This window comes from Pogoniulus pusillus, chromosome 11, assembly GCF_015220805.1.
Source record: "Pogoniulus pusillus isolate bPogPus1 chromosome 11, bPogPus1.pri, whole genome shotgun sequence".
In the NCBI taxonomy this organism is placed as follows: Eukaryota; Metazoa; Chordata; class Aves; order Piciformes; family Lybiidae; genus Pogoniulus; species Pogoniulus pusillus.
This window is the reverse complement of record NC_087274.1, coordinates 31701008-31728259: the sequence shown is the minus strand read 5'-3', so window position 1 is coordinate 31728259 and position 27252 is coordinate 31701008. Positions and strand designations below refer to the sequence as shown.

The 27252-nt window shown below is 47.7% G+C and overlaps 1 protein-coding gene across 1 annotated transcript in view; it reads right to left on the bottom strand.

Moving 5' to 3' along the window:
* LOC135179633 (catenin alpha-2) overlaps nucleotides 1–27252 on the bottom strand; it is an 898848-nt gene that overhangs the window by 49591 nt on the left and 822005 nt on the right. The window contains exons 15-17 of the mRNA XM_064151673.1: nucleotides 26550–26731; nucleotides 17931–18036; nucleotides 10793–10927 (exon numbers count right to left, since the gene is read on the bottom strand). Coding sequence (XP_064007743.1) covers nucleotides 10793–10927; nucleotides 17931–18036; nucleotides 26550–26731 — 423 coding nt within the window. The remainder of the gene's footprint in view (nucleotides 1–10792; nucleotides 10928–17930; nucleotides 18037–26549; nucleotides 26732–27252) is intronic.

Sequence of the window (27252 nt, the reverse complement as noted above, 5' to 3'; positions counted from 1 at the left end):
ACCTTTGCCAGAAATAAGATCCTATGGGATTTTTCATTTAGCTGGACACTGTACAAATGTCACTTGAAAGGCTGGGTGCTAGGTTGGACTGGGTGATCTTGGAGGTCTCTTCCAACTTGGTTGATTCTATGATTTGACTTGAAATGAGTTCATTAGAAACATGAGATCTGTTCTGCTGCTTTGTCTACCTGGGGCTTGACTCCTTTGTGGATGCCACTTGTACCAACCCTCTAGACTCCAGGTCTGCACCATCTTCCCTGGCAAGCATCAGGTAAGCTTTAATATAGCTTCATAGTTGGAGAGGTGTGGAAATGGCCTTAGAGCCACTACAGACACTTCTTTTCTTTTCTTCTTTCCCCTCTCTTCATCTTTGAGCTGTTTCAGAGGATGATTAGGAATTCTTCACTGATTTCACTTTCAGAAAGCCCTAAGACAGTGTTTCCATAAAACACATCATATATAATGAATCTATGACCATAAGGGATTTTATCAGCACTCATTTTGATTAACCTGCATAACTCATGGATGCCTTTATCCTTTAGGAGCAGCAAATTGACTCAGTGTCAGGATGATGAATTTTTTATGTTACCTCATCATCAGGTAGTCTCTTTCCTGGACAGTGTATTGAGGGATACAGCCCATACCAGCAGTACCTGGGGACTCCTCTATTAGCCACAAATAGAAAAGATCAAACCCTTTGTTCCAGATAAAGGCTTATCAAAGCCTGTCCATTTGTAACTCCCTTGTGGTTCATACAGCCATCTATATTGGAACAGAGCATGCTTACTGTGGCCTTATTTCACCTTCCTGTATCAATATGTCTGCATAAATTCAACCACACATGCACAGGTTACTTCATCTCCATCCCCTAAGTCCCAGCTGAAACACTTCCCTATGATTGTCATCTCCCAAAGCAGATGCCCTGAGCTTGTTGAACGCACAGCACAAATGAAGGTCTCTAACTTTCCCACCTAGCCCAAGCCTTCTTGTCTCAGAAGCTGTCCTTTTGCAGACAAAATAGAGAGCCTGAGTTTCAACTTTCTTTTGTTGTTCTACTAGTAGAGACTATTGTGGAGCCCAACCACCTTTACAGTCCTGACTCTATCTCAGTTCTTTCCAGCACTGACATCCTTTGATTTCACAATCTTGTCTTGCTTGTGGTTTACCTTTTCCCTTCCCCTCACCCTTTCCTATCTCCTATTCCATGTTCTTTGGCTTACTTCCTTATTCATAGAAACACCAAGGTTAGAAAAGACCTCTAAGTTCAAGTCTAGATGTCAAGCCCAGAAGACCATGCCCACTAAACCATGTCCAGCAGTGCCATGTCCACATGGTTTTTGAGCACCTCCAGGGATGGTGACTCCACCACCTCCTTGGGCATCCTGTTCCACTCTCTCACCACCCTCAGTGGCAAGAATTTCTTCCTAATCTCCATTCTAAATCTGCCCTCCTCTAGCTTCAAACTATTCCCTCTTGACATATCACTACAATCCTTTTTAAATCACAGTATCACAGTATTATCAGGGTTGGAAGAGACCTCACAGCTCATCCAGTCCAACCCTTTACCACAGAGCTCAAGGCCAGACCATGGCACCAAGTGCCACGTCCAGTCCTGCCTTGAACAGCTCCAGGGACGGCGACTCCACCACCTCCCCGGGCAGCCCATTCCAGTGTCCAATGACTCTCTCAGGGAAGAACTTTCTCCTCACCTCCAGCCTAAATTTCTCCTGGTGCAGCCTGAGGCTGTGTCCTCTTGTTCTGGTGCTGGCCACCTGAGAGAAGAGAGCAACCTCCTCCTGGCCACAACCTCCCCTCAGGTAGTTGCAGACAGCAATAAGGTCTCCCCTGATCCTCCTCTTCTCCAGGCTAACCAATCCCAGCTCCCTCAGCCTCTCCTCGTAGGGCTGTGCTCAAGGCCTCTCCCCAGCCTCGTTGCCCTTCTCTGGACACGCTCAAGCATCTCAATGTCCCTCCTAAACTGGGGGGCCCAGAACTGAACACAGCACTCAAGGTGAGGTCTAACCAGTGCAGAGTACAGGGGCAGAATGACCTCCCTGCTCCTGCTGGCCACACCATTCCTGATGCAGGCCAGGATGCCACTGGCTCTCTTGGCCACCTGGGCACACTGCTGGCTCATGTTCAGGTGGGTATCAATCAGCACCCCCAGATCCCTCTCTGTCTGGCTGCTCTCCAGCCACTCCCACCCCAGCCTGTATCTCTGCATGGGGTTGTTGTGGCCAAAGTGCAGCACCCTGCACTTGGAGCTATTGAAGCCATCCCCTTGGACTCTGCCCATCTGTCCAGGTGGTCAAGGTCCTGCTGCAGAGCCCTTCTGCCCTCCAACCCAGTCACATCTGCCCCCAGCTTGGTGTCATCTGCAAACTTGCTGATGACTGACTCCATGCCCTCATCCAGATCATCTATGAAGATGTTAAGGAGGATGGGGCCCAGCACAGATCCCTGAGGGACACCACTAGTGACTGGATACACCAACTTGCTTTTACAACAGGAGGTAATTTAGAGTAAATCAGCCTTAAATGAAAGAAAAGGAGGACCTTTAAACCATTTTCTTTTGCTAGATCTAAGACTCATGGGTCAGAGATGATAGAGAAACTGTTAGCCAGCTCACCCAAAACACTTGCTGCATGCACACCATCATCCTGTGATAAATAATGAGGCTCATTCTTTTCCCAGGAGAAGTAGGTTACTTCCAGTTACCTCATTCTTATCATGCATCAAGATGTTTTCCAGCATTTCCTTTATCTCTTAATATTCTTAGGGATCTGATATTCTTAGGGACCTCCCAGTCCAGATGTTACAGGCATTTTCATCATGTTCTACCCAAAGTTTCTGGGCTGACTCCAGCCCTATCACCTTCCTTTGAAGTCCTCACTTATAAATTCACTTCTAGACAAAGCCATAATCTTAATTAAACTGCATTGTATCTTCAAACTGTTGTGCGAATCCTTCTCTTAGTATGGTGGCTGAGCCTATTATGCAAAGACAAATGGGCCTTTGGAAATAACTGGAAGTTGGAAGCAGCTAAGGTGTATGTTTGGAGTGTGCTTTGGCTGTTGATTCAGTAGTTTTGGACTCCAATCATAGAATCATAGAATCAACCAGGTTGAAAGAGACCTCCAAAATCATCCAGTCCAACCTAGCACCCAGCCCTATCCAGTCAACCAGACCATGGCACTAAGTGCCTCATCCAGTCTCTTCTTGAAGACCTCAAGGGATGGTGACTCCACCACCTCCCTGGGCAGCCCATTCCAATGCCAATCACTCTCTCTGCCAACAACTTCCTAACAACATCCAGCCTAGACTTCCCCCACCACAGCTTGAGACTGTGTCCCCTTGTTCTGTTGCTGCTTGCCTGGCAGAAGAGGCCAACCCCACCTGGCTACAGCCTCCCTGCAGGTAGTTGTAGACAGCAATGAGCTCTGCCCTGAGCCTCCTCTTCTCTAGGCTAAACAACCCCAGCTCTCTCAGCCTCTCCTCATAGGGTTTGTGTTCCAGGCCCTTCACCAGCTGCTCTGTCTGACTCAGAAGTTTGGGACTCTCTGGGCAACTTTTCTGACAATACAGCTGATGATGAGGCACTTAGTGCCATGGTCTAGTAGACTGGCTAGGGCTGGGTGCTAGGTTGGACTGGATGATCTTGGAGGTCTCTTCTAACCTGGTTGATTCTATGATTCCATGAGTCTGTGGTATCTGTGGAGTTCCAAATCATAGAATCATAGAATCAACCAGGTTGGAAGAGACCTCCAAGATCATCCAGTCCACGACAGGGAGCTGCCCTGGATAAGGGATTTTCTCAGAGTCTCTTCAGGAAAAGCAGTAGCAGAGCTACTGAATCATAGAATCAGTCAGGGTTGGAAGGGACCACAAGGAGCAGCCAGTCCCAACCCCCCTGCCATGCCCAGGGACACCCTACCCTAGAGCAGGCTGCACACAGCCTCAGCCAGCCTGGCCTCAAACACCTCCAGCCATGGGGCCTCAACCACCTCCCTGGGCAACCCATTCCAGCCTCTCACCACTCTCATGCTCAACAACTACCTCCTCATGTCCAGCCTGGCCTGAAACACCTCCAGCCATGGGCTCTCAACCACCTCCCTGGGCAACCCATTCCAGCCTCTCACCACTCTCCTGCTCAGCAACTTCCTCCTCACTCCAGGCTGACCCTACCCACCTCCAGCTTTGCTCCATTCCCCCCAGTCCTGTCTGTCCCTCCCTGAGAGCCTAAAAAGCCCCTCCCCAGCTTTGTTTTTACTGAGGAAAACAGAAATTGTAAGAAATGCAAACTCATAGCCTGGGTGGAGAGCAGGCAAATGAGCTGAGCAGCTTCAGAGCAGCAGTAAACAGAACAAGTGGGTATTTATCCCGGGGTAAGAAATGAAGACATAGATGTGTTTTATTGTAATGGCCTAGCTAACAAGAGCCAGACAGGAGCACTAAAAAGACAAAGCAGCCCTAGAGCTAGCAGGAGCCTGAATTTTTAATCCAAATAACAACCATCATGGCTGAAACCAGCTCTGCTCAAGGAATGAAGCCATCACCAAAAGTCTATCAATCAGCATGTGCTAAGTATATGTAGATGGCATTTACTTGCCTGAGAGTTGCATATGCTCAGCACCTCAGAGGATTCATTCCAACACAAGGGTGCAACTGATTATAAAGCAAATCTTCATTCTATTAAATCAACTAAGGCTGGAGATAAAGGAAATTATTTGGAAGAACTTTTGGGCTGGGGTTTTATTAAAGGAGGTTGTTTGTTCTTAGAGGGGAATTTTGAATATGCAAATTTAAAATTAGAATCATAGAATCAGGCAGGGTTGGAAGGGACCACAAGGAGCAGCCAGCGCCAACCCCCCTGCCATGCCCAGGGACACCCTACCCTAGAGCAGGCTGCACACAGCCTCAGCCAGCCTGGCCTTAAACACCTCCAGCCATGGGGCCTCAACCACCTCCCTGGGCAACCCATTCCAGCCTCTCACCACTCTCCTGCTCAATAACTTCCTCCTCACCTCCAGTCTGAACCTCCCCACCTCCAGTTTTGCTCCATTCCCCCCAGTCCTGTCACTCCCTCATAGCCTAAAAAGTCCCTCCCCAGCTTTTTTGGAGCCCCCTTCAGATGCTGGAAGGCCACAAGAAGGTCCCCTGGGAGCCTCCTCTGCTCCAGCCTGCACAGCCCCAACTCTTTCAGTCTGTGCTCACAGCAGAGCTGCTGCAGCCTCTGAGCATCCTCCTGGCCCTGCTCTGGACACTCTCCAGCATCTCCACATCCCTCTTGTCCCAGGGGCTCCAGAGATGGATGCTGTACTGCAGGTGGGGACTCAGCAGAGCAGAGCAGAGCAGAGCAGAGCAGAGCAGAGTAGAGTAGAGTAGAGTAGAGTAGAGTAGAGTAGAGTAGAGTAGAGTAGAGTAGAGTAGAGGGGGACAATCCCTTCCCTGGCCCTGCTGGCCACACTTCTCCTTCTGCAGCCCAGTCTCTGGTTGGCTTTCTGGGCTGCAAGTGCACACTGCTGGCTCCTGCTGAGCTTCTCGTCCAGCAGCACCTCCAAGTCCCTCTCCTCAGGGCTGCTCTCTGCTATATGTTACAGGAACATATATCTGGTTATGGTCCAAGGTCCAGGAGACTTTTATTAGGAGCAAGGATATCATCAACACTGATTAAAGAAATCATTTTCTAATTATTATTTTTTGGCTTTTAAAAGAATATTAATTCCCAGAATCACAGAAGTTCTTAGATTGGAAAAGCCCTTCAGGATCATGAAGTCCAGTTCTTGACTAAACCAAATTCCTTTTTGCCTTCATCTAATTTCCCCCTCACCCTTTGCCTTTACTTCCTTCCCTGTAATCCTCTTCAAGTTTACAAAGCTCCTCACTCAAAACATAGTTTTGCCTCTAATTTGCTTTTCAAAACTCAGTGGGAACCAGGAGTTAAGAGCCTCACTTTACAACACAAAAGGCTAAGTCGAGACAGTCTAAATTGGCCTGGCTGCATTCATAGAATCATAGAATCAACCAGGTTGGAAGAGACCTCCAAGATCATCCAGTCCAACCTATCACCCAGCCCTATCCAATCAACCAGACCATGGCACTAAGTGCCTCAGCCAGGCTTTTCTTGAAGACCCCCAGGGACGGTGCCTCCACCACCTCCCTGGGCAGCCCATTCCAATGCCAATCACTCTCTCTGTGAAGAACTTCTTTCTAACATCCAGCCTAGACCTACCCTGGCACAACTTGAGACTGTGTCCCCTTGTTCTCTTGCTGGTTGCCTGGCAGAAGAGGCCACCCCCCACCTGGCTACAGTTGATGGTAAGGAGGGGATCTGGGCTAAGTCCCACCTCATCTTACTGCTCTAAAGAAAAGAAGTTTGCTGTCTGCACGCAGGGAATTTGAAGGGAAAGGTGAAAGGGAAGAAGAGGTTGGAGGGCAAAGGAATGGAAGAAAGAAAGGGGAGGAAATACCAGTGGGTTCCTTCCTTTACTGAAACAGTTTACACTTCAGCACTGTGAGGTTTTGTCTCTTGCTGTTTAAACTCACTGGTTTTCTACTGGCAGCAAAGCCAGAGAGGCCAGAAAGACTCCCTTCACATGCTGTGCTAGCACCATAGCAATCCACAGAGGAGAAAGCAGACAAGATCAGCTTGATGCTCATTTTCAGAGACAAACCATGCTGAACTATGGAACCTTTGGAGGGGAAAAAGAGATATAGAGCAAATAATACGCACGGCGTCCTTGAAAGTCGTTGCCACACAGTGTTCTCTAACAGGACTACAGGAACTCTGGGGTGGCTTTCATCTGCCTTTTAGGCTTTCATTGGTTTTATGTCTCTTTTCTTTTCACAGAAAAAACAGCTATGCCCCCACAGAGATCCAGACAAACATGTGCATGCACTGATTCCATAGAATCAAGCAGGTTGGAAGAGAGCTCCAAGCTCAGCCAGCCCAACCTAGCACCCAGCCCTGGCCAATCAACCAGACCATGGCACTAAGTGCCCCAGCCAGGCTTGGCTTCAACACCTCCAGACACAGCAACTCCACCACCTCCCTGGACAGCCCATTCCAATGCCAATCACTCTCTCGGACAACAACTTCCTCCTAACATCCAGCCTAGACCTGCCCTGGCACAACTTGAGACTGTGTCTCCTTGTTCTGTTGCTGCTTGCCTGGCAGCAGAGCCCAACCCCACCTGGCTCGGTAGTTGTAGACAGCAATGAGGTCACTCATGAGCCTCCTCTGCTGCAGGCTGCACCCCCCCAGCTCCCTCAGCCTCTCCTCATAGGGTTTATGTTCCAGGCCCCTCCCCAGTATTGTTGCCCTTCTCTGGACACCTTCCAGCACCTCAACATCTCTCTGCAATGGAGGAGCCCAGAACTGGACACAGCACTCAAGGTGTGGCCTGAGCAGTGCTGAGCACAGGAGTAGAAGAACCTCTCTCACCCTAGTAGCCACACTCTTCCTGATCCAGGCCAGGATGCCATTGGCTCTGCTGCCCACCTGGGCACACTGCTGCCTCATCTTCAGTCTACTCTCTACCAGCACCCCTAGGTCCCTCTCTGCCTGGCTGCTCTCCAGCCACTCTGTCCCCAGCCTGTAGTGCTGCTTGGGGTTGTGGCCAAAGTGTAGGACCCTGCACTTGGACTTGTTCGATCTCATCCCCTTGGCCTCTGCCCACCCATCCAGCCTGGACAGGTCCCTCTGCAGGGCTCTCCTACCCTCCAACAGCTCCACACCTGCTCCTAGCTTGGTGTCATCTGCAAATTTACTGATGCTGGACTAAATCCTCTGCTCAGATCATCAATAAAGATGTTGAACAGGACTGTGCCCAGCACTTATTCCTGGGGCACACCACTAGTGACAGATGCCAACTGGATGTGGCACCATTTACCACCACACATTGGGTTCTGCCATCCAGCCGGTTCCTGACCCAGCAGAGAGTGGATCTGTCCAAGCCATGATCTGCCAGCTTGGCTAGGAGCTTGTAGTGGCAGGCAGTGTCAAAGGCTTTGCTGCAGTCCAGGCAGACTCCATCCACAGCCTGCCCCACATGCACCAGGCAGGAACCAGATCATAAAAGGAGATCAGGTTGGTCAGGCAGGACCTGCCCTTCCTAAACCCCTGCTGGCTGGGCCTGATCCCTTGGACATCCTGTAGGTGCTGTGTGATGGCACTCAAGATGACCTGTTCCATGCCCTTGCCTGGCACTGAGGTCAGGCTGACAGCTCTGGAGTTTTCTGGTTCCTCCTTTAGTCCCTTCTTGTGGATGGGATCACATTGGCAGCTTCCAATCTTCAGGGACCTCTCCAGTGAGCCAGGACTGTTTCATTTACAAATATTCATTAGTAATAGTGCAGAAAGTCAAGCAGAGTTTGCCCTCCCCACAGTAGTTCTGAATGGTATTGTGGTTCTTTGTAGTCACAGCAGTAAATCACAGTATTGCAATAACCATCCTAGTGCCTGCTACATGCATCAAAGCACTGTAGTGCATTCCCATATCGACTTACTTCTGCAGTCAGGAGGTTGAGAAGCTTGGAGCCTGGATTCCTATCACACTTCTAACATTGTACTGTATGCAAGTTGCCAAATAATGGTATTTCATTTGAGTGGAAATAAAATACTGGTTATTTGTAATTGGCTATCCAAGAGAAAATGAAGAAGAAGATGATGAAAGCAGAAGCAGCAAGTAGACAAGCAGATGTAGATGTGCACTTGGATACCAGATCTCTGGATAGCAAAGGAGCATACAGTACCCAGCCCTTTGAAGATAAACAGCTTGGGAAACACTATCAGGAAAGCACTGTACAGATAACAAGATAATGGTCTCTAGAAGGGATGCACAGGAGTTCAGCTCACTGTATCACCTCCTGGTCAGAGCAACAGCAGAAGAAGCAAGCTGGGCAACCTGAAAACGTCCTGCATGTCAGTGCTGCTGAGTCTTTGGAACAACCCCAGATCGTTTCTGTGGCTGAAGCATGGTTGTGCCTTTGTCTGCACATCTGACTGCAAAAACCCAAAGTGAACAGAAACACAATGGTGATGAAGCCTGGAAAGCAGCGGGTGCCTACGATGCCAGACTGGGAATGATGGAGTCAGGTGGGTTGGGCACTTCCATTTCACAACAGATGGTGATGTTCCAGCAACGAATAGATGCTAGAGAGTCACAATGGCTTATTCAGCATCCACATACACTGAATAAAGAGACTTGAAAAGGAAACACACACAACCACAAAAGCCAAGCTGGGAGAAGCGCTGATTTGGGTAATTGCTGAAGAGAGATGAATATGACAACTCAGTGGGATATGGAAAGCTGGACCCAGATGGTAGAAGGCAAGAAAAGATCACAGCATTCACTATGCAGCATAGCTGTCGGCGATGCAAGGACAGATCACTCCATCAGCATGAGCAAAATGGAAGAGGATCTTTGCATTGCTGTGGGAAGATCAAGGTATTAAAATCACATAGGTACATATGGCAAGAAGTGAAGACCAATTGCAGGACAGACGCAGGAACGCTGAAGCGGCTGCTTTTAGGACTGCACCTAGGACTTGAGAGCATTTGATGCAAGAACACCTGGCAAGTGCTTAAGACCTTCTACAGTGCTTTGCAAAACACAAACAACCAATCCATGTGTTCTGTGGCAGAGAACATTTGCTCTGACTTCTGATGTGTTTGAGGAAGGCCAGTGACTGAGCTGGGGAGTCTCATGGATGGAATGAAGGGCACGAGATAGTTGTCCTAACAATCTCCATACTTGATTGGGCTTAAACAATGGAAGGGTGCTTTTTCAAAGCCAGGTTTGAAAACACTCTTGTGTCAAGTATTTTAGGTCTCACCAATCACCATCATTTCAAAACCACACTTTTTGTACTTTCACATATATATATATATGGTCTTGATTTGAGTTGGAAGACAGCAAAGGCGTCATGGGGCTAGTACTGGGGTGACTCATTAAAAGAGGCACAGCAAAAAAGTAATCATGAAGAGCAGCAACTGCTGCTGCTTGAATCTCCCAGAGGCACAGCAGAAAAAAAAAAACAAAACAAGAAAGAAACAGAAATAGTAGTTTCAAACTCATTGTTTATAGCATTGCTGCTGCTGCTGCTGCACATTCCTGTCTTTAAAGCTGAAAAAAAAAAGACTGTGTGCAAAAAGTTTGTTGTGTTCATTGACAATAACTGAAATGACTGGATGGGAATTAGAGGATATAATCATTGTGCTTGTTAATAGTATTTGAAAACAGCACATGCCTCCAAAAATGGAATGTTGGGGTTTTTTTTTGCCAGCCTTCCAGAGGTTTTTTTTTTGCTAAACCTAGTGTGCAGTGGAACCTGGGTGAATGAAATCCCATTAGTCATCACCATCTTAACAATATGCACTTCATACAGTGCTGGCTTCTGCACAGAGGAAGGAAATTACCAGTACTAACAAAGCAAAGAAGATTTATAATGAGCAAATATACAAAAGCTCCACATAATTATAATATTCACAGCTTGGCAATGAGTTTCTGGGGCTATGAAATGACTTTTTTTTTTTTTTTTTTTTTGGTTGGAATAATGAAGATTTTTACAAGGTTAATATAAACAAAGGGTAATTGGAAAATCAAATTGCTCTACGCCAGTTATTGTAAGGGCTGGAGTCGTGGTGATAACATTTGTAAAAGCTTGCTTATGAATCACTGTAGTTTGGGGTTTGCACGTTATTGCCATCCCAAAATAATAAAAAAAGAGCTCCCTATCAAATGCTACATGGGAAAGATAAATAGCTAAACAAAAAAAACCAGCAGCTTACCCCTGATACAATAAGTTCTCCTCCCAGGTTCTGAACTTCTGCCTTCACTTTGCTGCAGATATTGAGCTGATGGCAGTAGAGGGCAATACGCTGCAGGTAGGCTAGCAGATCCTGTTTGCAGGCTGAGTCTGGGCACTGCAGGCAAAAGAAAGGTTTGGTTAGGTGTAGATGAGCTTATATAGAATCACAGAATCAAAGAATCAAGCAGGTTGGAAGAGAACTCCAAGCTCATCCAGTCCAACCTAGCCCCCAGCCCTAGATAATCAACTAGACCACGGCACTAAGTGCCTCATCCAGGCTTTGCTTGAACACCTCCAGGGACAGAGACTCCACCACCTCCCTGATTTTAGAGACCTAATCAGAGGAGGTAGTAGCAATGTAGAAGGATGAGGAGATTCCATTTCAATTCATGTGCTAGTTTGAGCCTAGCTAGGATATTTTGGTGAGAAGAATTAGATGATAGGCTGTGAGAAGGAAATAATGGTGATGTCTGCTGCACTTACAGGCTTGCTGAGATGGATAAGAACAAGAACATGAATATAGATAATGGAGTCTCTCTCTGTCTCTGGGGCTGCATGAACTTCTCTCTCTAACCTAACTTGCTGCCTGACTTATTCATCTGCTTCCTAACTCCCCTGGCCGACCCTCCAAACTCACCTGGAACGTAAGGCAAAGATCACCTTGGGTGATTCTGTGCTCCACAGCTTCCCTGGAGGTGTTCAAGGCCAGGTTGGATGAGACCTTGAGTGACCTGTTCTAGTGGGAGGTGTCCCTGCCTATGGCAGGGTGTTGGAACTGGCTGATCCCTGAGGTCCCTTCCAACCTAAACCATTCTGTGATTCTATGACTCAGTGAAGGTTTTATAATCAATATAACCAGCAAAAGTCTCAGTACAATTTATTCAGTCTCTATGACTATTTATAGAGTCATAGAATCAAGCAGGTTGGAAGAGAGCTCCAAGCTCATCCAGGCCAACCTAGCACCCAGCCCTATCCAGTCAACCAGACCATGGCACTAAGAGCCCCAGTCAGGCTTGGCTTCAACACCACCAGGCACAGCCACTCCACCACCTCCCTGGGCAGCCCATTCCAATGCCAATCACTCTCTGCCAACAACTTCCTCCTCACATCTACCCTAGACCTGCCCTGGCACAACTTGAGGCTGTGTCCCCTTATTCTATTGCTGCTTGCCTGGCAGAAGAGCCCAACCCCACCTGGCTACAGCCTCCCTTCAGCTAGTTGTAGGCTACAGAAACTGAATCACCCCTACAGTATCAACAGCACACTAAACAACACTCTTGTATTTCACATTCAAAGTCTTGCCCCAAGAGAAAAGGCCTTAGTAACTCACTTGGATGAAGCATTGCCCAAAGGATGCACTGCTGACAGCAGGTCTCCAACAAACGCTCTTTGAGATTACCACCAAAAGTCTGACTGAGAATGTCCTTTGCATGTATAGCTTGAGGAGCAAAGACTCTGAAATAGGTCTTTTTAGCTCCTTAGAATCATAGAATCATAGAATCAACCAGGTTGGAAGAGACCTCCAAGCTCATCCAGTCCAACCTAGCACCCAGCCCTGGCCAATCAACCAGACCATGGCACTAAGTGCCCCAGCCAGGCTTGGCTTCAACACCTCCAGGGACGGTGCCTCCACCACCTCCCTGGGCAGCCCATTCCAATGCCAATCACTCTCTCTGTGAAGAACTTCTTCCTAACATCCAGCCTAGACCTACCCTGGCACAACTTGAGACTGTGTCCCCTTGTTCTATTGCTGGTTGCCTGGGAGAAGAGGCCACCCCCCACCTGGCTACAATGCCCCTTCAGGTAGTTGCAGACAGTAATAAGATCACCCCTGAGCCTCCTCTTCTCCAGGCTAAACAGGCCCAGCTCCCTCAACCTCTCCTCATAGGATTTGTGCTCCAGGCCCCTCACCAGCTTCGTTGCCCTTCTCTGGACATGTTCCAGCACCTCAACATCTTTCTTGAATTGAGGGGCCCAGAACTGGACACAGTACTCAAGGTGTGGCCTGAGCAGTGCTGAGTACAGGGGAAGAAGAACCTCCCTTGTCCTACTGGCCACACTGTCCCTGATGCAGCCCAGGATGCCATTGGCTCTCTTGGCCACCTGGGCACACTGCTGCCTCATCTTCAGCTTACTATCTATCAGTACCCCCAGGTCCCTTGCCTCCTGGCTGCTCTCCAGCCACTCAGTCCCCAGCCTATAGCGCTGTTTGGGGTTGAAATAGGTCTTTTTAGCTCCTTACAAAGCTTAGGCTCAGTTTTGGTAATCAGAGTTATCAGAGCCCTTCAACACAAACTGATGGAGCTGAACAGACACGAGTCAGCGGCATCACAGCCTCCTATTTGAGACAACTGCTGTGGCCACGACAGCTAATGGTGGCAAGGAACACATTGGTGGTGAAGTAGTTGTCCATACTGCTGTTTATAACCCTGAAAGCAACGACTTTGCTTTCTTCTCTCATTTTAAATCTAACAATAAACAGAGCTGGAGGTTCATTGTGGCTGTTAGGCTTAACCTGCTCCACGCTAATGGCCATGCCTTAATGCCTCTTTTTCTCAGGCAGCTGCCACATCTTTCAGGCAGGAATCCCTAAGAGACCTTTTCTCCCTGCCAGTGACAATTTAATACAGAAATATTTACCCTGCTCCTGAAGTCTATGAACTGAAAGAAATGAACTTTATAGCAGCACTCATAGAAAGCTGACAAGGCTTTAAATACAAGTACCTTGGTGCAAATGAAAATGCAAGATCTCTCTCATTGGAGCAGTAATTAAAAATGCAACTGTCCATAAAAAAAAACCAGTGTATGCTGCTTGAGTGCCTCCAAAGTTCTCTAAAATATCATCCAAGTGCAAGCTTTAGAACAAACACTTTGTTCTCACAGTGGTTTTTTTTTACTGCTGCATGATTACCTGCCTGAACATGAGCCAGCAGTGTGCCCAGGTGGCCAAGAGAGCCAGTGGCATCCTGGCCTGCATCAGGAATGGTGTGGCCAGCAGGAGCAGGGAGGTCATTCTGCCCCTGGACTCTGCACTGGTTAGACCACACCTTGAGTGCTGTGGTCAGTTCTGGGCCCCCCAGTTTAGGAGGGACATTGAGATGCTTGAGCGTGACCAGAGAAGGGCAACGAGGCTGGGGAGAGGCCTTGAGCACAGCCCTACGAGGAGAGGCTGAGGGAGCTGGGATTGGTTAGCCTGGAGAAGAGGAGGCTCAGGGGAGACCTTATTGCTGTCTACAACTACCTGAGGGGAGGTTGTGGCCAGGAGGAGGTTGCTCTCTTCTCTCAGGTGGCCAGCACCAGAACAAGAGGACACAGCCTCAGGCTGTGCCAGGGGAGATTTAGGCTGGAGGTGAGGAGAAAGTTCTTCCCTGAGAGAGTCATTGGACACTGGAATGGGCTGCCCGGGGAGGTGGTGGAGTCGCCGTCCCTGGAGCTGTTCAAGGCAGGATTGGACGTGGCACTTGGTGCCATGGTCTGGCCTTGAGCTCTGTGGTAAAGGGTTGGACTTGATGATCTGTGAGGTCTCTTCCAACCCTGATGACACTGTGATACTGTGACACTATGATAATAAAGTGTGGCTGGTGCAGGCTGTTGAAGTTTCCAACGTGACTCGATCCAAGCACAGTGAGCCTTTGTGCATGCTTCTCTAAGACACTCCACGTCTGCAAACATTGCAGGCTAGGAATTCATCAGTGGACAGATGGGATCCTTCTTTTCTCAGGCTGAAATGAACAGCTGCTACATTGGAAGGGGTGGAATGGGTTAACTTCAGGGGTGGGGGAAAAAATGCTTAGTGATGATGAAAAGAACCCCAAAATGTCTGAGGTTACAGGGAAATGAGCAGCTTCAGGTGTCTTGCCACTTTGGCCCATAGTCCCTGGCAGGATGTGTTACACACAGAGTTACCTGAAGAAGAAGAATAAATCCTTATTTTGAAGAGAAAGTCTAGAAGCAAGGGAGTTGTCATTTCCCACTCCCAGCCACATTTCTCTTGGTGACAACAAAAAGAATGAAACCTTAGGAAGTTCCCAAGGGGGGAGCAGAAAGACAGACTCAAATTTGATTTCTTTCAACCTAAAATTAGCTACCTAGAACCTGGCATTGAAACCTGGCTTTTGACTTTTAATATGATGCTTCCTCATGCTGTCCAGCTGGACAGATAATCCAATCTGAAAGGGGCTGAAAAGAGTAAGTTTTATCTTTCCAGCTGCAAGAGGAATCTGGCAATGGACACAGACCCTGGGACATGGAGGGAGGAGCTGTTAGGTGAATGCACAAAGCAGAATTAAAGGAGCCAGGGAATCTTACACTCCAGGACCCTCTTAGATTGCTGGTGTTCTGCTGTGTTGTCCTTCAAACAGATGTTAGGGTGGTTGAAGTCCTCCATGAGGACCAGGGCCTGTTATTGTGAGGCTTCTCCTATTTGTTTGTAAAGGGCCTCATCTGCTTCACTTTCCTGATCAGAAGGTCTGTAGCAGACTCACAGTACCACAGTATCATCAGGGTTGGAAGAGACCTCACAGATCATCAAGTCCAAGCCTTTACCACAGAGCTCAAGGCCAGACCATGGCACCAAGTGCCACGTCCAGTCCTGCCTTGAACAGCTCCAGGGACGGCGACTCCACCACCTCCCCGGGCAGCCCATTCCAGTGTCCAATGACTCTCTCAGGGAAGAACTTTCTCCTCACCTCCAGCCTAAATCTCCCCTGGCACAGCCTGAGGCTGTGTCCTCTTGTTCTGGTGCTGGCCACCTGAGAGAAGAGAGCAACCTCCTCCTGGCCACAACCTCCCCTCAGGTAGTTGTAGACAGCAACTCCTACTATGATGTCCCCTTCCTGTGCCTTCCCTTTAACCATTACCCATCAGCTCTTTGTTTTAGCATTGCATATCCCCAGGTGGAGCTCCAGAGATTCTTGGTTATCATTGATGTAGAGGGCAACACCCCCTCCCCTTCTCCCTTGCCTGTCCCTCCTGAAGAGCCTATAACCACCTATCCCTGCACACCAACCATGAGATCCATGCCACCATGTCTCAGTGATGCCAATGCCATCATAAGCCTGGAGACTTGCATATATTTGCAGTTCTTGCTCTTTGTTCCCCATGCTCCTTGCATTAACGCAGAGGCATTCCAGTTGTGCTTCTGCCTCTATTAGAGCTGACTTACTCACTGATTTTCCCCTACACTGTTCTTTGGGCACTCTTTTCTCAGTCAGCACTCCAATCCTAGGGTCAGATCCCCCCTGTCCATGCTCAGGCACCTCTGTAGCTATCAGCCTATCTCTGCCCCTTGTGTCATTACTCCCATGTGATGTTTTTCTGTTGGCAGCTGCTACCTGAAGGGGATGTGGCTCATTTCTGTAAGACTTTGACTGCATTATTTTGTCTGGGCAGCAGGTTGAGAGCCCTTACTAGTTCCCCACTGCTCCCACCCTGGTGTGACCTCCCACACCTTGCCATATGAAAGCCTGATGGCTTTATCCCCCTCCCCCTTCACATCCTGTTTGAAGCCCTGTCAACTAGCCCTGCCATCTCCTCTGCAAAGACTCTCTTCCCCCTTCGAGAGAGGTGTCTCCTGTTTGGAGTCAACAACCCTGGTGCTGTATAGATCATGCCATTGTGAGTGTTTCCTCCCTGGAGGTGTTTAAGGCCAGGTTGGATGATGCCTTGAGCAGCCTGCTCTAGTGGGGGGTGTCCCTGCCTACGGTGGGGAGTTGGAGCTGGCTGATCCTTGAGGTCCCTTCCAACCTAAACCACTCTGTGATTCTATCTTGGAAAAGAAAAGTGCCCCCTCAAGGGAAATGGCTGGAAAAACAAGCTGAACAGAACGTAAGGATTCCAGGGCATATGGTAAGGGTAGCAGAGCATCCAAGCCTCTACTGCTTTCATGACAGCAAATACAGACTGTAGAATGGGTTGGGTTGGAAAGGACATTATAGACCATCCAGTTCCGAGGACATTAAAGGTCATCCAGTTCCAACACCTTCAGCTAGTCCAGGTTGCTCAAGGCCTCATCCAGCCTGGCCTTGAACACCTCCAGGAAGATTCTGGAGCACAGAATCACCCAATGTGATCTTTAATCACATTCAGTGCTTCTATCATCCACAGCCTCCCTGGGCAGCCTGTGCCAGTGTCTCACCACCCTCACTGAAAACAACCCTTTTCCTAACAGCCACTTTCAATCTCCCCTCTGCCACTTCAAACCCATTCCTCCTTGTCCTGTCATTACCAGACCTTGTCAATAGTCCCTCCACAGCCTTCCTGTAGCCCCCTTCAGATACTGGAAGGCCACTATAAGGCTTCCCCAAAGCCTTCTCCTCTCCAGGCTGCAGGGCCCCAACTCTCTCAGCCTGTGCTCACAGCAGAGCTGCTGCAGCCCTCTCAGCATCTTGGTGGCCTCCTCTGCACTGGCTCCAACACTTCCATGTCCTGCTTGTGCTGGGGGCTCCAGATCTGCACCCAGGACTGCAGGTGGGGTGTGAGGAGATCAGAGCCAAGAGGCAGAATCCCCTCCCTTGCCCTGCTGCCCACACTGCTCTTGCTGCAGCCCAGCACAGGGTTGCTCTCTGGGCTGCATTCACACTGCAGGCTCCTGTGGAGCTTTGCATCACCTCAGACCCTCAGGTCCTGTTCCACAAAGGCAGGGACACCTCCCACTAGAACAGGTCACTCAAGGTCTCATCCAACCTGGCCTTGAACACCTCCAGGGAAGCTGTGGAGCACAGAATCACCCAAGGTGATCTTCGATCACCTTGGGTGATTCTGTGCTCCACAACCTCCCTGGGCAAGATGTGCCAGTGTCTCACCACCCTCACTCTAAAGAATTTCTCCCTAATACACCAGTTGATTTCTAATTTCAGAAGTGAAGCTGTGGAAAAATTCAATTTCCAAGGGTTTGAGAGAGACTCATTTATGACCGCCCCACACTGCAAACTCCAGGCTGACTGGGATGGCAGAAGCAACTTCTGTTCAATGGGCAGCTCAGCAGCCAGAATCATAGAATCATATAGAATCAACCAGGTTGGAAGAGGCAGCAACTTCCACCAAGTACTTTTCTGTTAAGCAGAGATCCCCTTTCCCTTTCCACTGGCAGAGATATTCACCCTCATCTCTGTCATTACCTGATCAGCCACCGCCCGTGCCAGTTTGTCCATCCTCGATCCTGCCTCTGCAATCTTCTTGGCTGCATTAATGACATCTGATGTATTCTTCAGGGGGCCTTTGCCTCTGTGAAAAGCAACAGAATTAGGCTCAATCCACAGTATCACAGTATCACAGTATCACAGTGTCACAGGATCACCAAGGTTGGAAGAGACCTCATAGATCATCAAGTCCAACCCTTTAGCACAGAGCTCAAGGCCAGACCATGGCACCAAGTGCCACGTCCAGTCCTGCCTTGAACAGCTCCAGGGACGGCGACTCCACCACCTCCCCGGGCAGCCCATTCCAGTGTCCAATGACTCTCTCAGGGAAGAACTTTCTCCTCACCTCCAGCCTAAATTTCCCCTGGCACAGCCTGAGGCTGTGTCCTCTCGTTCTGGTGCTGGCCACCTGAGAGAAGAGAGCAACCTCCTCCTGGCCACAACCTCCCCTCAGGTAGTTGTAGACAGCAATGAGGTCTGCCCTGAGCCTCCTCTTCTCCAGGCTAACCAATCCCAGCTCCCTCAGCCTCTCCTCGTAGGGCTGTGCTCAAGGCCTCTCCCCAGCCTCGTTGCCCTTCTCTGGACACGCTCAAGCATCTCAATGTCCCTCCTAACCTGGGGGGCCCAGAACTGAACACAGCACTCAAGGTGTGGTCTGACCAGTGCAGAGTACAGGGGCAGAATGACCTCCCTGCTCCTGCTGGCCACACCATTCCTGATGCAGGCCAGGATGCCACTGGCTCTCTTGGCCACCTGGGCACAATGCTGGCTCATGTTCAGGTGGGTATCAATCAGCACCCCCAGATCCCTCTCTCTCTGGCTGCTCTCAGCCACTCCCACCCCAGCCTGTATCTCTGCATGGGGTTGCTGTGGCCAAAGTGCAGCACCCTGCACTTGGAGCTATTGAAGCCATCCGCTTGGACTCTGCCCATCTGTCCAGGTGGTCAAGGTCCCACTGCAGAGCCCTTCTGCCTTCCAACTCAGTCACATCTGCCCCCACATCCAAGTGGATGATGGAAGGCAGCAGTTCCAGTGGCCCCGTTTAGGGTCTGGTTGTGAAATGGTGAGGAGAATCACCTCCTAACTCATTGTAATTTCACCTTTTAACTAGTTGATGGCACAGCCAGATGAAGGAATCAGTCTGCTCTATTTCTTCTCACAAAATGCCTCACTAGCAATTTAATCTGATGGCACCTTCAAGCACGTGAGCTATACTTAGTATATGCATTTTTAAATGCTTATGAGGCCAAATATTCTTTCTGGACTACTCATTATATCAAGATCCTGTAATTCCCAAGCCACACCTAAATAAATGTTAAGCCTGTCTTCTCTAGAGCAACAATGTCATATTTTATAAAGCCTTTTCCAGGAGATTTTTTGTCAGAAAACAAAGATCTGTGAAGCATAATCATAGAGTTACAGAATGGTAGGGGTTGGAAGGGACCTCTGGAGATTGAGTCCAGCCTCTCTGCCAAAGCAGGATCACCTAGGGCAGGTCACACAGGAATGCGTCATAGAGTCATAGAATTAATCAGGTTGGAAGAGACCTCCAAGATCATCCAGTCTAAACTAGCACCCAGTCTTAGCCAATCAACTAGACCATGGCACTAAGTGTCCCATGCAGGCTTTTCTGGGATGAGCAGGGACAGAGACTCCACCACCTCCCTGGGCAGCCCATTCCAATGCCAATCACTCTCTCTGCCAACAGCTTCCTCCTAGATCTGTCCTGGCACAACTTGGGACTGTGTCCCCTTCTTCTGTTGCCAGTTGCCTGGGAGAAGAGACCAACCCCAGCTGGCAGACAGCAACGAGGTCACACCTGAGCCTCCTCTTCATCTAGATGGGTCTTGAAATTCTCCAGAGAAGAAGACTCCACAACCAATTGCCATTGGAATGGGCTGCCCAGGGAGGTGGTGGAGTTGCTGTTCCTGGAGGTGTCCAAAAAAAACAATGGATGAGGCATTTAGTGCCATGGTCTGGCTGATTGGACAGGGCTGGGTGCTAAGGTTGGACTGGATGATCTTGGAGGTCTCTTCCAACCTGGCTGATTCTGTGATTCTATGAACCTCTCTGGACAGCCTGCTTCAGGGCTACAGCACTCTCACAGCCAAGATATTTTTCCTCAGGCTGAGGTGGAAGTTTCTGTGTTCCCAAAGAAAAGAGCCTGGCCCCTTCTTCTTGACATCCACCCTTCAGGTATTAATTAACAAGATTCTCTCTTAGTCTTCTCCATCCTCAGTAGCCCCATGTGTCTCAGCCTCTTCGCATCAGACAGATGTTCCAGTCCCTTCATCATCCTCATAGCCTCCACTGAACTCTCTCCTGTCGATCTCTGCCTCTCTTGAACAGGACACAATAGTGCAGATGCAATCTCAGCGAGGCACAGCAGAGAGGGAGGAGAACCTCCCTTGACCTGCTGGCCACACACACTTTTTTTCTTCTTTTAATCCTTAGGTTACACTTTAATGCTACACTTCAGACAAGAACAAATACCTTTCATAGAATCATAGAATCAAGCAGGTTGGAAGAGATCTCCAAGCTCAGCCAGTCCAACCTAGCACCCAGCCCTAGCCAGTCAACCAGACCATGGCACTAAGTGCCACAAACAGGCTTGGCTTCAACACCTCCAGCCACAGCCACTCCACCACCTCCCTGGGCAGCCCATTCCAATGCCAATCACTCTCTCTGACAACAACTTCCTAACAACATCCAGCCTAGACCTGCCCTGGCACAGCTTGAGGCTGTGTCCCCTTGCTCTATTGCTGGTTGTCTGGGAGAAGAGACCAACCCCACCTGGCTACAGCCTCCCTTCAGGTAGTTGTAGCCAGCAATGAGCTCTGCCCTGAGCCTCCTCTGCTGCAGGCTGCACATCCCCAGCTCCCTCAGCCTCTCCTCACAGGGCTCTGCTCCATGCCCCTCACCAGCTTTGTTGCCCTTCTCTGGACACCTTCCAGCACCTCAACATCTCTCTTGAACTGCGGAGCCCAGAACTGGACACAGCACTCAAGGGGTGGCCTGGCCACTGATGAGCACAGAGGCAGAAGAACCTCCCTTGTCCTGCTGGCCACACTGCTCCCGATGCAGCCCAGGATGCCATTGGCTCTGCTGCCCACCTGGGCACACTGCTGCCTCATCTTCAGCTACTATCTATCAGTACCCCCAGGTCCCTTTCCTCCTGGCTGCTTTAAGACTGGCTATTTGCTGCTCTTTTAAGATGATGCACAGAATTCTGCCTTCAGTCACTAAAGTGACTGAAATCTACAGAGACACAAAAGAAAAAGGCACTGCAGGCTCTTCTGAGTTTGCTTCAGACTCAAATCTTCAGTCCTCTTTGTAACAATAAATTTGCTATGAATGTCTCAAGGTGTGGATTTTCCTTTTTTCCTCCTTGTTGTTTGTTTGCTTGTTTGAAGCTATGTAGAGAAAAATCGAGCTTCACACTAGCCTGATAGAAAATCATCACATGGTCCCACTTGGCATTTGATTCTTAGCTGGCACAGGAGATATTTTTTCCTAAGATCAACCCAGTATGACTTTTCCATCTCTAATACTAAGAAAAACACCCTGAAACATATTTCCATTTCTATCTTCTTTCCATGCTTTCATTTCCACCTTAAACAGCTATTGAAACACAACAGGTATCCCACTTCTGTTGTTCAACATCTTTGTGGGTGCCATGGACAGAGGCATTGAGTGCAGCCTCAGCAAGTTTGCTGTCCACACCAAGCTGTGTGGTGCAGCAGCCAGGCTGGAGGGCAGGGATCCATCCAGAGGGACCTAGACAGGCTGCAGAAGTGGGCACAAGCCAACCTTAGGAGGTTCAACAAGACCAAGTACAAGGTCCTGCAGCTGGGTTGAGGCAATGCCAAGCACAAATGCAGGCTGGGCAGTGAGTGGCTGGAGAGCAGCCCTGAGGAGAGGGACTTGGGGGTGCTGCTGGACGAGAAGCTCCACAGGAGCCAGCAGTGTGCACTTGCAGCCCAGAAAGCCAAGCAGAGCCTGGGCTGCAGCAGCAGAAGTGTGGCCAGCAGGGCCAGGGAGGGGATTCTGCCCCTCTGCTGTGCTCTGCTGAGACCGCACCTGGAGTACTGCATCCAGCTCTGGAGCCCCTGGGACAAGAGGGCTGTGGAGATGCTGGAGAGTGTCCAGAGCAGGGCCAGGAGGATGCTGAGAGGGCTGCAGCAGCTCTGCTGTGAGCACAGACTGAAAGAGTTGGGGCTGTGCAGGCTGGAGCAGAGGAGGCTCCCAGGGGACCTTCTTGTGGCCTTCCAGCATCTGAAGGGGGCTACAAAAAAGCTGGGGAGGGACTTTTTAGGCTATCAGGGAGTGCCAGGACTGGGGGGAATGGAGCAAATCTGGAGGTGGGGAGAGTCAGCCTGGACATGACAAGGAAGTTGTTGGTGATGAGAGTGATGAGAGGCTGGCATGGGTTGCCCAGGGAGGTGGTTGAGGCCCCATGGCTGGAGGTGTTTGAGGCCAGGCTGGCTGAGGCTGTGTGCAGCCTGCTCTAGGGTAGGGTGTCCCTGGGCGTGTCAGGGGGGTTGGAGCTGGCTGCTCCTTGTGGTCCCTTCCAAGCCTGACTGCTTCTATGATTCCATGAACTTAAACAGTAGCAAAGATCCTTCACAGTGACCTTGCATGCTTCTACATCCCTATCATCATCACACCTGAATTGGCACAAACTCTGGGTGCCTGCAAAATTATTCCATTTGAACAGTGCTGAGGTTACAAGCAACCAAAAAAAGCCACAACTGTGGAAGGCTTTGTTCTGTTTTAATGGAATACATTAAACAAGTTTGTATTGAATCTGATGTAGACAGAGGTGCACTTTGATTTTTTCCTTTCTTTTAATTTCCTCCAAATGTGGCAGCAGTTTTCTGCCATTCTCACATCAGTGGTGCTCTCTTTTTTTTTTGATGGCAGAAAATGTAATTACAAAGCTCTCAATTTGATGTTCAGTGTATCAAAGGTTGTTCTCTGGGGTTGCACAAAGTGTTCATCTTCTGGGTCTGTTGCTGGTTTAGATGATTATTTCTTCCTTCCATCATAGGATGGCACTCTTTGGACAGTGTTTCACCCTGGTTTTGGGCAGAAGGATCAGAGATCCCAAAACAATACAAACACAAAAGTAAGAACCCCTTCACAGGAGGTTCTATGATGCCATTTGGTGCGTACAGGAGTGGCAAGTCTGGTGCAAAAAGAGTTGTTGTAAAAGCACAAACTCGGAGAGGTATAAATAAACTAAAGGAATAATCACTCCTGTACTTCTTTCCATGTAATTCATCAAAGTAAGCAAACTCTTTCTATGCATAATTCAATTTAAACTGGGTGGCAATGTTTGCTGTTGCCTATTTCCAATTAACAGTGCCAGTGCAAACAGCCAAGTTACTTGCAAATTATAGCCATGTATATACACACACATCCCTCTATCTATCTGTCCATCTATCCATCTCTCCATCCCTCTCACTCTATCCATGTATGTATGTATCTAACTACCTACCTATCTCTCCATCCTTACATATGTCTATCCATGTGTGTATGTATCTAAGTACCCATCCATGTATGTATGTATGGATGGATCTATCTATCCATTGATCTATGTCTGTATCCATCCATCCATGTATCTATCTATCTATCCATGTATGTATGTATCTGTCTATCCATTCATCTATGTATGCATCCATCCATCCATGTATGTATCTATCCATGTATGTATGTATCTGTCTATCCATTCATCTATGTATGCATCCATCCATCCATGTATGTATCTATCTATCCATGTGTGTATGTATCTATCTATCCATTGATCTGTCTGTATCCATCCATCCATGTATCTATCTATCCATGTGTGTATGTATCTATCTATCCATTGATCTATGTCTGTATCCATCCATCCATGTATCTATCTATCCATGTATGTATGTATCTGTATATCCATTCATCTATGTATGCATCCATCTATCCATGCATCTATCTATCCATGTGTGTATGTATCTATCTATCTACCTATCCATTCATATATGTATGTATCCATCCATCCATGTATCTATCTATCCATCCATGTGTGTATGTATCTGTCCATCCATTCATCTATGTATGTATCCATCCATCCATGTATCTATCTATCCATGTGTGTATGTATGTATGCATCTATCTATCCATTCGTCTATGTATGTATCCATTCATCCATGTATCTATCTATCTATCCATCCATGTGTGTATGTATCTGTCCATCCATTCATCTATGTATGTATCCATCCATCCATGCATCTATCTATCTATCCATGTGTGTATATATCTGTCCATCCATTCATTTATGTATGTATCCATCCATCCATGTATCTATCTATCCATCCATGTGTGTATGTATCTGTCCATCCATTCATCTATGTATGTATCCATCCATCCATGTATCTATCTATCCATGTGTGTATGTATGTATGCATCTCTCTATCCATTCATCTATGTATGTATCCATCCATCCATGTATCTATCCATGTGTGTATGTATGTATGCATCTATCTATCCATTCATCTATGTATGTATCCATCCATCCATGTATCTATCCATGTGTGTATGTATGTATGCATCTATCTATCCATTCATCTATGTATGTATCCATCCATCCATGTATCTATCTATGCATGTTTGTATGCATGTATCTATCTATCTATCCATCCATCCATGTATGTATCTATCATATATATATGTATGTATTTATGCAGCTATCTATCCATGTATGTATCTATCCATCCATGTATGTATCTATCTATCCATTGATCTATGTCTGTATCCATCCATCCATGTATCTATCTATCCATGTATGTATGTATCTGTCTATCCATTCATTTATGTATGTATCCATCCATCCATGTATGTATCTATCCATGTATATATGCATGTACGTATCTGTCCATCCATCCATGTATGTATGCAGCTATCTATCCATGTATGTATTTATCCATCCATGTATCTATCCATGTATATATCTATCTATCCATCCATCCATGTATCTATCCATGTGTGTATGTATGTATGTATCTAACTATCCATCCATGTATGTATCTATCCATGTATGTATGCATGTATCTGTCCATCCATGCATCCATGTATGTATGCAGCTATCTATCCATGTAGGTATTTATCCATCCATGTATCTATCCATGTATGCATGTATCTATTTATCCATCTATCCATCCATCCATCCATGTATGTATCCATCTGTCCATCCACCCATCTATGTGTCCATCTATCCATCCATCTAACAATCTATCCACCCATGTATCTATCCATCCATCCATCCATGTATGCATCTATCCATGTAATCTCTCTCTCTCTCCCTATCTAATCTCTCCATCTCTCTCTCTCTAGTCTCTCTCTGCATCTAATCTCCCCATCTCTTTCTCTCTTTTTATCTCTGTACCTATCAGGTATGTATGAATGCTGTATTGTCAATGCAGAGACTGTCTCCACCAATATGGGTCAAAGGCTCTAGACACAGGGCATGGGATCAGGTGGAGACAAAAAAAATATCTATTTATAGATATTAATAAATGAGACAAATTAAAACCAATCAATCCATCAATCAAGAAATCAATAAACAAGCTCCAAGACTGGAAGAGTTCCAAGCCAGGCTGGATGGGGATTTAAGCAACCAGGTCTAGTGGAAGGTTGCTATGGCAGAGGAATTGGATCTGTATGATCTTTAAGGTCCCTTCCAACCCAACTCATTCTATGATTGTAACTGAGCATTTCAGAGAGATTAATAAATGGATGTTTTGCTTTAATTCAGAAGAAGAACATGAAGGCTTCTCCCCAGTTTGGTCTAATGACATTGTGCTAAACACCATTTAAACTTCTGATCTCCCATTAATTAATTATTTTCTTTAATTGATTCTGGTGATCTGCAATCACAAAGAATCTTGTGAAACCAATTTTTTTTCCCCTGGTGTGATTAACAATCTGACTGCATTTCAGTCCTGGTTTTATGATGTCATTAGTGAAAGGCCTTTCAAATACTTTGCAATGAGAAAAGAACAAGATGACAATAGGGACAAAAAAAACAAACCCAAAACAAATAGGAGATGAAAACAAAAGAAATCACTACTGACAGGCTCCAGTGAAGTATTAGATGAAACCAGTTCCATTTCATTTAGGTTTGGCTTTTCTTTTTGTTTTGGACACAAGTTCAGTGTCCAAAAGGATAGAAATAGTTTTGCCATTATTTTTGACTGCCACAAACTGTGTTGAAATGTTGAAAGTTCAGAGAGGCACATGAAATTTAGATGGGCACTAAATGAAATGTCAGCTGAGAGTAGTCTGTAAGGTCACAGAAAAAAAACTCTGCTGATGTGGTTCAAAATCATCTCAGAATAAAGCAGATTCCCAAACAGCACAAAAACTTCATCTGATTAACCCCAGTTTGAGATCTACCCAGAGAAGCTGTGGGCAGAGGACTGTACAGTCCATTCTGGGATGGATGTGCCACCTGGCTCTGCATCCCTCCACTCACAGCACATCATCCCAACAGGCTATGAATTGCAATGTGGGATGTGGGATGGCTGAAGAAGACCCCAGCACAGGTGGCTTTGTCCTTACCTAGTAAAGTCTGTCATTTCCATCATAATCATGCACATCTGCTTTGCCAACACGATGATGTCATTCCCACTGTCATCCCACTTGGCGACTTCTGCATCCAGTTTGCTCTTTTCTTGGTGGAATATCTCCACCTGCTCAGCAATCTTAGCCTTCTCCTCCTGGGGAAGCTGAGCCATGATGGCCTGGAGAAAGAACAAGGAGAAGTTGAGCATGAAAAAAAGGAACTAGGAGCTACCTACTTCTTCAGTGGTTCAAACAGCATGCCCAGTGTTACACCATGTCCAGAGAATCATCATAGAATCAAGCAGGTTGGAAGAGACCTCCAAGCTCATCCAGGCCAACCTAGCACCCAGCCCTGTCCAGTCAACCAGACCATGGCACTAAGTGCCTCACCCAGGCTTTGCTTCAACACCACCAGGGATGGTGACTCCACCAGCTCCCTGGGCAGTCCATTCCAATGGCAAATCACCCTCTCTGTGAAGAACTTCCTCAGCTTCTACATTATTTTAATGGACATCAAAGATGGCAAGCAAAACCCTGCAGATGTTAAGATTTCTGTTAGGATGAGTCAAAACAAACTCATATTGTGTTTGTAGCTTCTATAGCCATGGGTTTCAGGCCACCAAGAGTTTCGAGTCAGCCAAGGCAGCTGACTGGAGCTGCCTGCAGGTGTATCCCAGGCTACCAAGAGTTTCAAGTCAGC